The sequence below is a fragment of the Vombatus ursinus genome, unplaced genomic scaffold (genome assembly GCF_900497805.2).
Source record: "Vombatus ursinus unplaced genomic scaffold, bare-nosed wombat genome assembly UNPS02014798.1, whole genome shotgun sequence".
Classification (NCBI taxonomy): Eukaryota; Metazoa; Chordata; class Mammalia; order Diprotodontia; family Vombatidae; genus Vombatus; species Vombatus ursinus.
Window position 1 is genome coordinate 26,265,596 of NW_020954576.1, and position 14,083 is coordinate 26,279,678.

Consider the following 14,083-nt stretch of genomic DNA (forward strand, 5'->3'; position numbering starts at 1 on the left):
GAGCAACTCTAGGCAAAACTGTAAAGGAGACAGAGTTGATTTTCCCCACAACATGTGGGTGCTAACTTTTGTTTGCCTTCATCCCCTTCAGAGGGTCCTTTCTTTAACTTTCCATCCACTAAAGCCCAGTGCCTTCACGCTTTCTCCTTCCTCCCCTCTATCCAAATGTGCTCTCAGATTGGCACAGGCCTTGGCACTGGTCATTGTCACTGAAGATACAGTATGCTGTACCAATATTCATATGTCTAACAACAACTTAAGTGTTATTCCTGCAAGGAGAGTTTATATTTTAACGTGGATCAAAAATTGAAGATAAAATGATTCTTGGTTCTAACTGTGGCATTCAGGTTTTTGAGTGAAGGACAGATTTGGAGGAAAGGGGAATGGAGATCTTCACTAGTCACCTTTAAATAATAACACAGATAACCACTGATTTTGCCTATGGGAAGGTCATTCCTATTTCTCACCTAATTGAGCTACTCCACCTAACCTGGATGACAAAAATCAAGGGTTCAATAACTACACGTATCAATTAGGTTTACATAGAGAAGCCATGTTCCCTGGTCATAAACTTTATCCCCAAATCTCCCCAGATATATCCCCAACTGAGTTTTTATGGCATCCTCCAATATTCAGTCAACTGTCTTGTATATGTATATGTTCCACTAGTGACAAGATAGGATGGATGAAATACACATAATTCAGTGTAGTCTCTCACCAGTCTCCTGCTATTGATAACTGTAGTATGACCTTTCTAATTAAATCACCTCAGCTTCTTATTTTCCTAAAATCCCTTCAGGACTCAGCTCAAGTCCCACCTTTTGCAGGAGGCTTTTCTTAGCCCTTTCCCACCTCCCCACCAGCTGCTGGGATCTTCCCTTCTCTGATTACTTTCCATGTACTCTGACTATAGCTCAAACATACCTAGTTATTTATATATTGCCTTTCCTGTTAGAACGTGCTCCTCTTAAGGGCAAGATCGTGTTATTTGTCTTTCTTTGTATGCTCCATTCTTAGCACCATAGTGCCTGGAACATAATAGGTAGGCACTTAATAAATGCCGACTGGCTGACAAAACATGGTATGTTTTAACCATGAGTGATATTAGCATTCAGTGGCAACAACGATACTCATTTTATAATTGTTTATAATCAAATTATAAACAGATATGTTTCTAGCATTGAATGGGAAAAACAGCAACAGCAACAACAACCACCCCGTAGGCCTTGGGGAAACAATTTCACTAGTACCAGTGGCTTCCTCCTAGACATTAAAGTTCCAAAAATTTATCTGCAAGGAAGTTTACTTTTTACAACATACTCTTTTAATAGGAAAATTAGTCCTGGAATCCTACCACATAGACCATTGCACATCGAGTGATAGTAGCCGGGCTGGCCTGAGAGAGATTATCCACTTCAAAAATCATCCTTATGCTATCAGTTAAAATGATTCTCTCACTGTTAGCAAGGCACAAAGTTTTGCTGTCATCTAGCACAGTGTTTAGGTTTTCTATCCATATGGTGTCAACTGGACCATCAAACACTATCCACTGCCAATCTGTAATTGTCATACCTGCAAAATTAAAAAAAAATGTTTGTTATGGTTTGTAATATGTGTTTTATTTTTCTCTTAATATAACTTATAAGTGTCAACCCTCTTTTATTATACGTTGTAAATTATGTTTATACTATTTAGGAAGTTTATTTTCTAATCAAGGTAAAAGATGGTAACTTAGAAAATATTTTTAAGTTTTGGAAAAGAGTTTTGAAAAGTAATCTAAAATTATCTCAATTGGATCCTAACTGCAGCAAGGAAATTCTTTTACTTTTCCCTAATTGGGTTTCTATGGCACTTCCCAAGTTTGCTGTTTTAAATAATTTCTCCTCAAATTTCCTCTCTTATTATTTCCTCTTCTTCCTCCCCCCCACCTTTTTTGCATGGGATCTCTAATACTTTAATGGGAAAAGAAGCCATTCACCATGAATTCTCTCATTTTTCCTACTCTACATCTCAATTACCCCTGACATCAACCTCAATTCCTTCCCTTTGCTCAAGTCTCTAATGAAGGGATGGCTTTTCTCACTAAGGCCAATTTGTCTACTTGTGCCCTTGACCCTCTCTCCTCCAGCAGCCTGCTCCTGTTATTCATTCTTCACCTCTTTAAGTTTTAATCTCTATCAGCTCTTTGTCAGGGACCTACAAATACACCCATGAGCTCCTTTTCCTTAAAATACTTTTGCTTGACCCTACTATCTCTTAAAGCTACTTGCCTTTCTCTTTTCTAGCTGAAATACTAGAAATTTTTTAAAAAGTTACGTTTACTTGGTGTTTCCACTTTCTCTCCTTTCACTTAATTCTCAACCCATTTGTGATTGGACATTTGTTATTGCTCAATTGAAGTTACTTTTTCAAGAATTATCATCGATCTCCTACTGTCAAATCTGATGGCTTTTTCTCAGGCTCCATCTTTTTGACCTCTGCAGCCTTTGACACTGTTGAAAACTCCCTCCTTCTAGACATTCACTCTTCCTTGTGTTTTTGTGACACTATTCTCTCCTGGTTTTCCCCTTGTCTGGTTTCTTGTTCTCAGCCAGGACTCTGGTAATTTAGATTCAATACTGGCATGAATAAAATACACTTAGTTTCATTCAACAGGCAACATGAAAAGATTTGCTTAGTAAGGGAAGGCATTATCAAAGAGATGCATCTAACATGCTGTGAGTTAATTCAACTGAGCAAAATTCTGCTGCCTCTGAGTGGTGTGTAGGCCTGGTTCCAGGGAAGATAAGGCAAAACCTCAGCTCTCTGAACACAAGGTGGTTCCAGTGACAAAGTCCAAGGTTCCACTGGGGGACATATAAAGATGGAAGCTACAATGCAGATAGCATGGTTTGGAAATGGTGACAGACAATTCTACTTTTTTTTCCTCTTAAAACTTTCTGCAGAATTTTTTTCTTGGAATATTTCTGATGGGGTGTTTGGGTGCTTGTGTTTGGGTGCTTGTGCTTGTACTTGGACCCCAATTTCTCTCTAGTCTCAGAAACACTGTCTCTAACAATTACTCCCCAGCCCAAAGACACTGTGCCTAGCAGTTATTCCTGCGTGGGCCCCAGCACGACCCTTATCTTTCTCCCTCGTGCAGCTACACAAAGCTGGGTGAGAGAGTGCTGGGCTGCTCAGGCCCCAGCCCTCAGATCATGTCTTTGGAAGCCTCCCAATTTCTTAGTAAGTTCCTGTCTTGTGAGAAAGCTTTCCCTTGTTGCAGAGCATTCTCTCATCAAGACAGAGGGAGAGGGGTGCCTTGCCCAGCCCACGGAGTTTTGTCCTTGGCTGGCCCAAGGACTCTTCCTCCTGCCAGACTCCAAAGAGCCATACCTCTGTCATCTCCCTCCCTTGTCTGGTATACTCCCTGTACTTTCCCATCCATAGTTCCCAAAGACACCTGGAACTTTAGATTACCTCATCAGTGTCCCTGGCATTCCTTTCCCATGCCCTTTTCCATATAAACCCTAGCTTCATCCTCAGTCTCTTGCAGGTTCTTTAAGGATCCTTGCCCGCTGAAAAGCATAACGATAAATCTTTGCCACTTTGACTTAAAGAATGCTTGAGTCTGTGAATTCATTCCAGACGATCCTGTCCTGTACTTGAGTCTTTGAGGGGTCTCAACCTCTCAGACCACAACATTTCCATGCTCCTGGGAACTCACGGGTCATGAAATTTTACCTGTTCTTCCTCTGAACGCCTTGAAATCTGTTTATCTACAAATTAGGAAGCATGTTAGCAAATATCTTGCTTTCCTGTCCTTTATCACAAACTATAGGAAGGGGAGTAGTTGCTTTCCTGAAATGTTTTCATCAGTTCTACCCTAGTGGCCTGTTCCTCCATGTTAGCAAGAATCAGATATATAAATCCTGTGTGGATTTCTCCAGGTAGTCTGCAGTATTTTATAATGACAAAATGATTTCTGTTTCTTATTCCTTTCTAAACACCAATCCTTGAATACTCCTAAATCTGCCTTCTCTCATACACATATGTTGCCAGATGCAATTGGAGGAAATCACTGAATTGACTAGGTTCACTACAAATTTATATAATTTCAACTGGGCTTTCACTTCTGCATGCCATTCTTTTTACTCTTCCCTGGCTGATGGTTTATGCTACTCCTTGGCCAAACCCTTTTATCTCTTCAAGCCATTCTGTATACTATCTTACCTTCTATATCTCTGCCTCACTAAGTACTTCGTTTTAAAAAATCATCCGTCTTTAGCTCCTTCTTCTCCCCAACTCTTCACTCTGTATCATCTTGACATTTTCCCTCATTTTCTTTTGCTCCAATTTTGGAGGAAGAAGTGGCCCTTTTCTTTGCAAACACCATTCCCTTTCCTTGTGTACTGGGTCCTATCTCCTCTAAGAACTTATGCCTTTAATCATTCCTTTTCTCTTCCAAATTTTCAGTTTTTTCTTATCAAAGGCCTGCTTCTTCCCAGATTTTTCCCATCTTTAAACCAAACCAAACCAAAAAAAACCCCCAAAATGAAAAAACAAAACAAAACAAAAAACAAAACCAAACAAACAAGCAAACAAAACCCTTTATTTGATCCTACCATTCCCTCAAGCTATTTTCCTTTGCCTCTCCTTTTTCTAGACTGACCCCTATAGAGATGTTCAGGATTTCCTTTTTTTTTTTTTTTTTTAACCTCATTCTCCTTACAGTCATTTCTGACTTCATTAGTCAACTGATTTGCTTTCACAAGGTCAGCAATAATTAAAAAAAAAACTTTTATCAATACAAAAGTTACTTTTGGAAGATGATCTCCTCTGTAATAAAGGAAAACAGCAGCAGCACTTGATATATAATGACCACATATGACAACGTATACAACATACTGCCCTAGAAATTCTCAGCTTCTCTGCAGATTGTCATTGATTTAAAAAAATTCAATTTTATTTGATTTTCAGTTCTGAATCCTCTCCCTCCCTCTCCTGTTGCCCCATCCATTGAGAATGTAAGAAAAACAGAACCCATTACAAATATGGATAGTCATGCAAAACAAAGTCCCACATTAGCCACATCCAAAAAAAGAAAGAAAAGAAAAAAGAGAAATTATGTTTCAATTTGTACTCTGTGACCATCAGCTCTCTATCTGAAAGTGGATGATATGTGTCATTGTTGATCAGTTACTAAGCCTTTGTTTCAAAGTTCATTATCTTTACAATATTGCTGTTAACTGTATAGATCATTCTCCTGGTTCTGCTTGTTTCATTTTTCATTAATTCATACAAGCCTTCTTAGGTTTTTCTGAAACCATCCCCTTCATCATTTCTCACAACACAAGAGTATTCCATCACATTCATATATTTACTACTTATCGTGTTAAAAAAAAAGTTAATTTATTCCTATGTTATCTATTGTTGTTGTGTTTTTTTTTTAAACTGGAATGGGTATTGAATTTTTCAAAAGTTTTTCTTCTTCATTTAGTGATGTTATAAACTTTTTATTGTTTTTTTAATCGATATGACTAATTATGGTTATAGTTTTTTTCAAACTGAGCCAATTTTACATTCCAGATATAAACCTGGTCACAATGCATAATCTTCGTGACATGCTGCTATAATCACTTGGTTGATATTCTATATAAAATTTTTGCATTAGGTATATTGGTCTAGAGTTTTCTTTCTTCATTTTGTCTCTTCCAGGTTTGGTTATAAATACCATATTTGTATCACAAAAGGAATTTGGTAGCATCCCTTCATTTCCTACTTATGCAAATTGTTTGTGTAATATTGGAACTAACTATTCACTGAATGTTTGATACCATTCACTAGTAAATATGTCCCAGGCTGTCTTTTTCTCTTTTCCTTTTTTGGGAATTCAATTATGGTTTGTTCAATTACTTTTTCTGAGATTGGGTTGTGTAAATTCTCTATTCTTCTGCTAATCCAGGCATTTTATATTTTTGTACATTTTATCCATTTCATTTGTTTGTTTTACTGACATATAATTGGGCAAAATGATTTCTAATAATTTCTTTTATTTCTCCTCTTGCAATGAATTTTCCTTTTCATATTTGGTTTTCCTCTTTCTTTTAAATCAAATTAGTTAATGATTTTACTATTTCATTTCCCTGCCACCCAAAATCTAAGCATTCCTACTTTCATTTATTAATTCAATGTTTGTTTGACTTTCTAATTCTTTAATCCTTCCTTTGATTTTCAGGATTTGATTTAGAGTTTAATTGAAGTTTTAAAATTCCTTAGTTTTCTAAGTTTTTTTCTCTTTCTTTAATTTATTTATTTTTAGTTTTCCACATTCACTTCCATAAGATTTTGAGTTTCAAATTTTCTCCCCATCTTGTCCTTCCTTCCACCCCAAGATGGCATGTGTTCTGAATACCCCTTTTCCTAATCTGCCCTCCCTTCTATTCCCCCCCTCCCAGCCTTCTCTTATCCCCTACCCCTTCTATTTTCCTGTAGGGCAGGATAGATTTCTATACTCCATTGCCAGTATATCTTATTTCCCAGTTGCATGTGAAAACAATTTTTAACATTTGTTTTTAAAAACTTTGGGTTCCAAATTTTCTCCCTTCCTCTCTCCTCACTCAGCCTCATTGAGAAGGCAAGCAACTCAATATAGTTCATACATGTATAGTCATGCAAAACACTTTCATAGTAGTCATGTTGTAGAAAACTAATTATATTTCCCTTCATCCTATCCTGCTGCCCATTTATTCTATTCTCTCTTTTGACCCTGTCCCTCCTCAGAAGTGTTTGCTTCTGATTACCCCTTACCCCAATCTGCCCTCCCTTCTATTCCCCCCCACTTCTCTTATCTCCTTCCCCTTCTATTTTCCTGTAGGGCAGGATAGATTTCTACACCCCATTGCCTGTATAACTTATTTCCCAGTTGCATGTGAAAACAATTTTTAACATTTGTTTTTAAAACTTTGGGTTCCAAATTTTTTCCCTTCCTCCCTCCCCACCCACCCTCACTGAGAAGGCAAGCAACTCGATACAGGTCATACACGCATAGTCATGCAAAATACTTCCGTAGAAGTCAAGGTGTGGAAAACTATATTTCTCTTCATCCAGTCCCACTCCCTCCACCACACTTATTCTATTCTCTCTTTTGACCCTGTCTCTCCTCAGAAGTGTTTGCTTCTGATTACCCCCTCCTCCCAATCTGCCCTCCCTTTTATCGTCCTCCCTCTCTTATCCACTTCCCCCCTATTTTCCTATAGGGTAAGACAGATTTCCATACCCAATTGAGTGAGTATGGTATTCCCACCTTAAGCCAATTCCAATGAGAATAACATTCACTCATTTCCCTGTCACCTACCCCCACTTCCCCTACACTGTAAAAACCTTTTCTTGTTTGTTTTATGTGAGATAATTTATCCCATTCTACCTCTCCCTTTCTCCTTCTCCCAGTATAATCCTCTCTCACCCCTTACTTTTATTCTCCAGATATCACCCCTTCATCTTCAACTCACCCTGTGCCACCCATCTATCTATCTATCTATCTATCTATCTATCTATCTATCTATCTATCTATCTATCTATCTATCTATCTATTCATATAATTTATCCCCCTCCAACTAACCTAATACTAGCAAAGGTCAGTTACAAATTTCATTTTTCCATGTAGGAATGTGAACAGTTCAACCTTAATAAGTCACTTATGATTTCTCTTTACTGTTTACCTCTTCAAACTTCTCTTGAATCTTGTATTTGAAAGTCAAATTTTCTATTCAACTCTGGTCTTTTCATCAAGAATTCTTGAAAGTCCTCTATTTTACTGAATGTTCATTTTTTCTCCTGAAGGATTATACTCAGTTTTGCTGGGTAGGTGATTCTTGGCTGTAATATTATCTCCTTTGACCTCTGGAATATTATATTTCAAGCCCTGCTAAATCTTGTATTATCCTGATTGTGTTTCCACAATACTTGAATTGTTTCTTTCCGCTTGCTTGCAATATTTTCTCTTTGACCTGGGAACTCTGGAATTTGGCTACAATATTCCTAATAGTTTTCCTTTGGGGATCTCTTTCAGGAGGTGATTGGTGGATTCTTTCAATTTCTATTATACCCTCTGGTTCTAGAATATCAGGGCAGTTTTCCTTGATAATTTCTTGAAAGATGATGTCTAGGATCTTTTTTTTTATCACAGCTTTCAGATAGTCCAATAATTTTTAAGCTATTTCTCCTGGATCTATTTTCCAGGTCAGTTGTTTTTCTAATGAGATATTTCACAGTCTTCTATTTTTTCATTCTTTTGGTTTTGTTTTTACAATATCCTGATTTCTCATAAAGTCACTAACTTCCATTTTAATTTTTAAGGAAGTATTTCCTTAAATTTCCTGATTTTTCACAAAGTCACTAACTCTATTCTAATTTTTAAGGAAGTATTTTCTTCAGTGAGCTTTGGACTTCCTTTCCCATCTGGCCAATTCTGCTTTTTAAGGCATTCTTCTCCTCTTTGGCTTTTTGGACCTCTTTTGCCATTTGGGTTAGGCTATTTTTTAAGGTGTTATTTTCTTCAGTATTTTTTTGGGTCTCCTTAACCAAGCTGTTGATTTGTTTTTCATGATTTTCTTGCATCACTCTCATTTCTCTTCCCAGTTTTTCCTCTATTTCTCTTACTTGCTTCTCAAAATCCTTTGTGAGCTCTTTCAAGACCTGGGATTGATTCATATTTTTCTTGGAGGCTTTGGATATAGGAGCTTTGACTTTGTTGTCTTCTTCTGATTGTATGTTTTGATCTTCTTTGTCACCAAAGAAAGATTGTATGGTCTGACTTTTTTTTGTGCTCTTTGCTCATGTTCCCAGTCAACTTTGAGTTTTAAGCTCTTTGTTAAGGTAAGGGGTCTGTTTCTAGTGCGGAGAATGTACTGTCCCAAGCTTTGGTGGTTTTTTGGTAGCTGTTTTCAGAGATACTTCTAGGGACCTGTAAATTTTCAGTTCTTCCAAGGTGGTATAATGAAAGGAGAGGTGTTTACTCCTTTCCTGGCCTGGGCTCTGGTGTGTGATTGACCACAAGCACTCTGGTTTTCTAGGTTTTAAAAAAATTTCCAGTCCAGTTTTTTATTTCCCCACACTCAGATTCTGATTCCAAGTTTTCATCCTTTGTTTCTTTCCTTTTAAACCCTTCTTCAGGACACTCCCTACTCTATATTTAGGGTTTATTTTTATGATTAATACCTCTCTGAGTCTATCTTCCTTTTCATTCTCTCTTCTCCCTGTTTTGTAAAATTTTCTTGTTAAGTTGAATGTATTTCTACAACAAACTCTTTGTGTATTTGTGTGTGTGTGTGCATATATGCATTTCATAATTTTTGACAAGTTCAGATGAAAGTGAAGTTCAAATGATGACCTCTCCCCCCACCTTTTTCTCATTTGTATAGACTTACACTTGTATACTATAATTATAAGAGGCAAGTTCCTTCCTCATCTCCCTCTCTTCCCTAGTATATTTCCCCTCACTTTCCTATCTTTTTTTAAGCTCATCAAAACATAACACAACCATTACTAGACTTTCTGTCTTATTTGCCTTCTTCTATGATCCCTGATGACATTAGGCTTCCAAGGGGGATACTTGTACTACCTCACCCCACTTCATCCTTAGATTCCTATTCTCCATCCTTTCAAATTACTCACTTGTATTTACTGTTATATATTTTTCTCAACTCTCGTGTTTGTATTTAAAAGTTTCTACTCATCTCTGGTCTTTTTCTCAAAAATGCTTGGAGTTTCTCTGTTTCATTTAAGGTTTTTTTTTCCCAACTATAATATTATATTCAAATTTTCTGGGTAAGGTATTCTTGTTTTTAAGCCTACATCATTTGCCTTCTGGAACATTGTATTCTAGGCTATCCACTCTTCTTGAGTGGTAGGTTCTAACTTTTGTGTGATCTTAACTGTGGTTCCTTAGAATTTGAATTCTTTCTTTTGGGCTTCTTAAAGTATTTTTTCCCTTTTGATTTGGAAGCTCTGTATTTTGGCTATAACATTCCTAGGAATTTTCATTTTGAAGTTTCTTACAGGAGTTATTGGTGGATTCTTTGCATTTTCACTTTGCCCTCTTGTTCTAATATATTTGGGTAGTTTTCTTTCATGATTTCTTTAAATATGATATTTAAGTTCTTTTTATGGTATGGCTTTTAGGCCATCCAGTGATTTTAGAATTTTCTCCCTTTGATCTATTTTCTGTCTTGTTTTTCATTCAAGATCCCCTACATTTCTTCTATTTCCTTTAAAATTTTTCTTTTAATATTTTTTCATTTTCTTATAAAGTCATTGACTTCTATTAGTGTCACTCGAATTTTCACCAATTTTGTTACATGGGTAAAGTTTTGTACCTCTTGTGCTAAAATGTTAATTCTTTTTCCAAGTCTTCCCTCACATTCTCATTTCTTTTCTAATTTTCTTTTGTTGTTCTCATTTCATTTGTAATACTATTTTAAATTCTTTAAAAAGCATCTTGCATCTTTTCTCCTAGTAATTCTGTATCTTGTGTCTAAGCTGTGTTTTCTTTTGAGGCTTCGCTTGTAGGTATTTTAGAGTTAATTTCTTTTTCTGGGTTTGAGTCTTTGGCATCTTTGGAATCAAAATAGCTCTATATTGTTATTATCATTTTTGTTTACTCATTTCCCTAGTCTTAATCACCAGATTGAGATTTTTTGTTAGGGTCAGGTTCTGCACAGTTTTGGTATGATTGTCAAGATCTTGTATGTTTCTGGCTTATCTTAGTAACACTTTTGTCAGTACATTTGTCAGGTACTGAGTGCTATATTCTTCAAGGATGTAATCTACTGTAGGAAGCTGCAGATTTTCAGGGGATAGACTGAGGGCTGTACTGGTTTCCATAAATTATCAAAAACCTAGAATAAGGCTTCTGGAACTTGGATGTACCCTCAATGGAAGACTATAAGGTGATATAACATAATGGAAAGAGCACTGGAGTTGGAATTATAGTGCCTTAGCCTGAATCTGAGCTCTGTTACTATGTATGTGAACTTGGGCAAGTCACACTCTCTCTAGGGCTCATTTTTCTCACCTATAAAATTGAGGTTGGGGTAGGATTAGATCTCCCAGACCATATTTAGCTCTAAGTCTATTATCTTATGATGTTTGATTAATGAAAAGACATAAGAGTCATACTGAACATGAGGGTATATATAGGTTGTGTGGTTGTGATCTGTACTGGTGGATCAACTAGACACATTGACAAAGTCATGAAGTCACTCAAGTATCCAAGTACTACAAAAATAAAGTAAAATTATTTTAATACTTCAGGATTCTGTGATTTTGTCCATGTGGATACTCCCTCCACTAATAATGATTGCTGTACCTTTAGATAGTGTTCTTGAATTGCTGTGTGCAAAAGTTTCATCACTCTATCTTAAGAGAAAAAATACACGGTCATATTATAGGGCTCATACTTGAAACCTTTCAAAGTTGGTAAGGTCTAACAAGTTTTTGATCCATTTGTATTCCATTTAAGAAGCCACGGTCATGTCCATACCACAATGAGACATCTTTACTACATACAGTCTAAATAATACTACACAAACATGTGAAGGGGGCGTGATTTTGTCATCATGGTGAGCTCCCAGATTACAACCCACTTACATTTCAAATAAGTCCTACAGAGTTTTCTTAAATACATAAAGTTTAAATGTTTTGCTTAGGATGACATAGCTAATAAGAGATTTTATGGTTCATTTGACCAACAAGATGGAGGACTAGACATTTTCTGCAGGACTCACTAACTCTCACAAACACTCCCAAACTCCAAAGAGGAATTAGGCATCGGAGGTAGAACAATGGCTGCTGAATCCACAGGATTAGAAAGCAAGAAACTCAACAATGTAAAAACCTTATGAATGAACAGTAGTACTAATCCATAACACTCTTACATAGCACGGCCCCCTCAACTAGTCTGTACATGCTTTCAGGGTGTAAAATATGATCAAGAGTTTTGTACTCTACAATCCACTCAGGGATTTCCCTTTTGCTGCATGGTCTCTGCCAGCATCTAGCCCTTACTCTTTCTCTAACATCCTGTTGCAATAAGGGAAGAAATCTGGTTTCATACTGCCTTGAGTGGCTCCTAGAGGGAATTCCAAGGATGTAGAGATTCTGCCAGGAACACCCACCCACTCTCCACCAATCCCACAAAAAAAATAGCAGAAACTGATTCAGCTTAGTAAAAGAACTAAAGAATGGAGGTGAACTAGGGTAGGGTGTAAGTGGCAGTTTAAGACCTGAAGGAATGAATTCAACTAGGGCTAGTCTTGAGTCTCAGAAACTACTCAGGGAAGGGACCAAGATCAGCAAAAAATAAATTCCCCAACACAGGAAGAGGTTGACAGTGTTGTGATTTAGTATGAAAGGTAAATCCTTCATCAAAGTAGGTAGTGTCAGAAAATGAGTGACAGGGTTTCTGCATGATTCAAGAGAGAAATCAGAATTTTGCATGAAGTTAGAAGAAAACACAGAATTTATGCATAGCAGAAATAGTAAGCAGAATAGAAAAACTTGAGTTCATGGTAACAAGTCCCTCCAAAGAAGCAAAAGAGAACACAGCAGATTAGGAATACAAATATATTGAAGTGAAGGACAACATGGAAGAAGAGAAGCTAATAAATATCAGAGGTGCAATTTGAACTCAAGTCTTACCTTACTCCAAACCCAGCCACTTTTCATTATGCAACACTGCTTCTCCAATACTGTACTACTACACTGTACTACATTATACTATAACTTATTTCTTGCTATACATATACCTACTTCTTGAATGCTATAACATAAAAATGATTAAAAGAACAACAATGGAAAAATGTTATATAACAGTGTGAGGGAAACTGAGGAGCTCTTCCCCAGCCTCTCATGTAACCACCTCATGACCTGACATAAAGAATGTAAATTAGAGTTAACATGCATGGTCGAGGGTACCAAGGAGACGGAACATTAAATAACAAACAAACTATGTTACCTGGGAAAACAATTATCTCAAGAAACATTTTTCTTGAGAAGAATGTATATCTGTCCAAGGACCCGATCACTCCTTGGAGACTACACAACAAACAGGTATTTGGGGCTCTGATGAAGCTCCAACCTTTGTTGAAATGTGTGCGTGTCCTGGACCTGAGCTCACCAAGGATACGAACACAAAACAAAACACTAAGATTGTTTCTCACTGGTTTACATAGATATAAAAGGGTCATTTGAAAGGGGATTTTTTTGTAGTACTTTGATTGATGTCAGAGATAAGGACGCCAAGTCTCTGTTGTTGTCAGAGGTGGACCATCCGCATGGCCTCTATTGAGGAGTGGGACACCGCTCCTTTGCCTCCCTGATCAGACCTCTTGACCGTCTCCAGTCTCCCTGGTCCTGTAGGTATCTGAGCTTGCCTGGTCAGTGAGTGTGTATCCTTTCTTTTCTTATTCTCCCTTTTTTTGATTTTGATTATTATTGTATTGAATGTTATTCTCATCTTTATTTGTGTGTTGCCTTAATCATTATTAATCATTGTAAAATAAATGTGATAATTTGTTAAGTTTATACTGAGTGCATGTCATTGTATCTTGAGATCGGAACCTAAAGTGAAAGCACTGCGCAGTCCGTAATCCTTTCAATTACAAATAGAGATAATCAAAGTTTCTATTTGTTTGATGTGTATGTTTTATATTATCTTCTCAGTTTAGTGAGATCACTTACATTGAGTGTGTTCTGGAGATTGACCATCTTTCTCTGTTTCATCCTCATCCTCATCTTCATCTTGAGTAAACTCTTCTCTTTTATTAGGATCAAGCATGAAAATCTGAAATATGTTAAAAATTAATATTTACAATGTTATTTGACAAATCATGATTGACTGAAATGTAGGATAAGATTGAACATAAGCCAACTGCCTCCTTTTTATATTTGAGAAGTAAAAACTTAGTTAATTGATAGAGTCATATGTGGCAGGTGGTAGATTGAGAACTGGACTTGGAGTCAGTGAGTCTTAGGTTTAAGTCTTGCTTCTGACATATATTGGCTGTGTTGGCAAATCACTTAACCCCTCAATTCACCATGCAAC

At 36.8% G+C, this 14,083-nt stretch overlaps 1 protein-coding gene across 1 annotated transcript in view; it reads right to left on the reverse strand.

Moving 5' to 3' along the window:
* The window catches only part of LOC114049395 (dynein heavy chain 14, axonemal-like), a 343,809-nt gene that overhangs the window by 179,679 nt on the left and 150,047 nt on the right, over nt 1-14,083 (reverse strand). The window contains exons 38-40 of the mRNA XM_027870678.1: nt 13,744-13,822; nt 9,041-9,049; nt 1,355-1,572 (exon numbers count right to left, since the gene is read on the reverse strand). Coding sequence (XP_027726479.1) covers nt 1,355-1,572; nt 9,041-9,049; nt 13,744-13,822 — 306 coding nt within the window. The remainder of the gene's footprint in view (nt 1-1,354; nt 1,573-9,040; nt 9,050-13,743; nt 13,823-14,083) is intronic.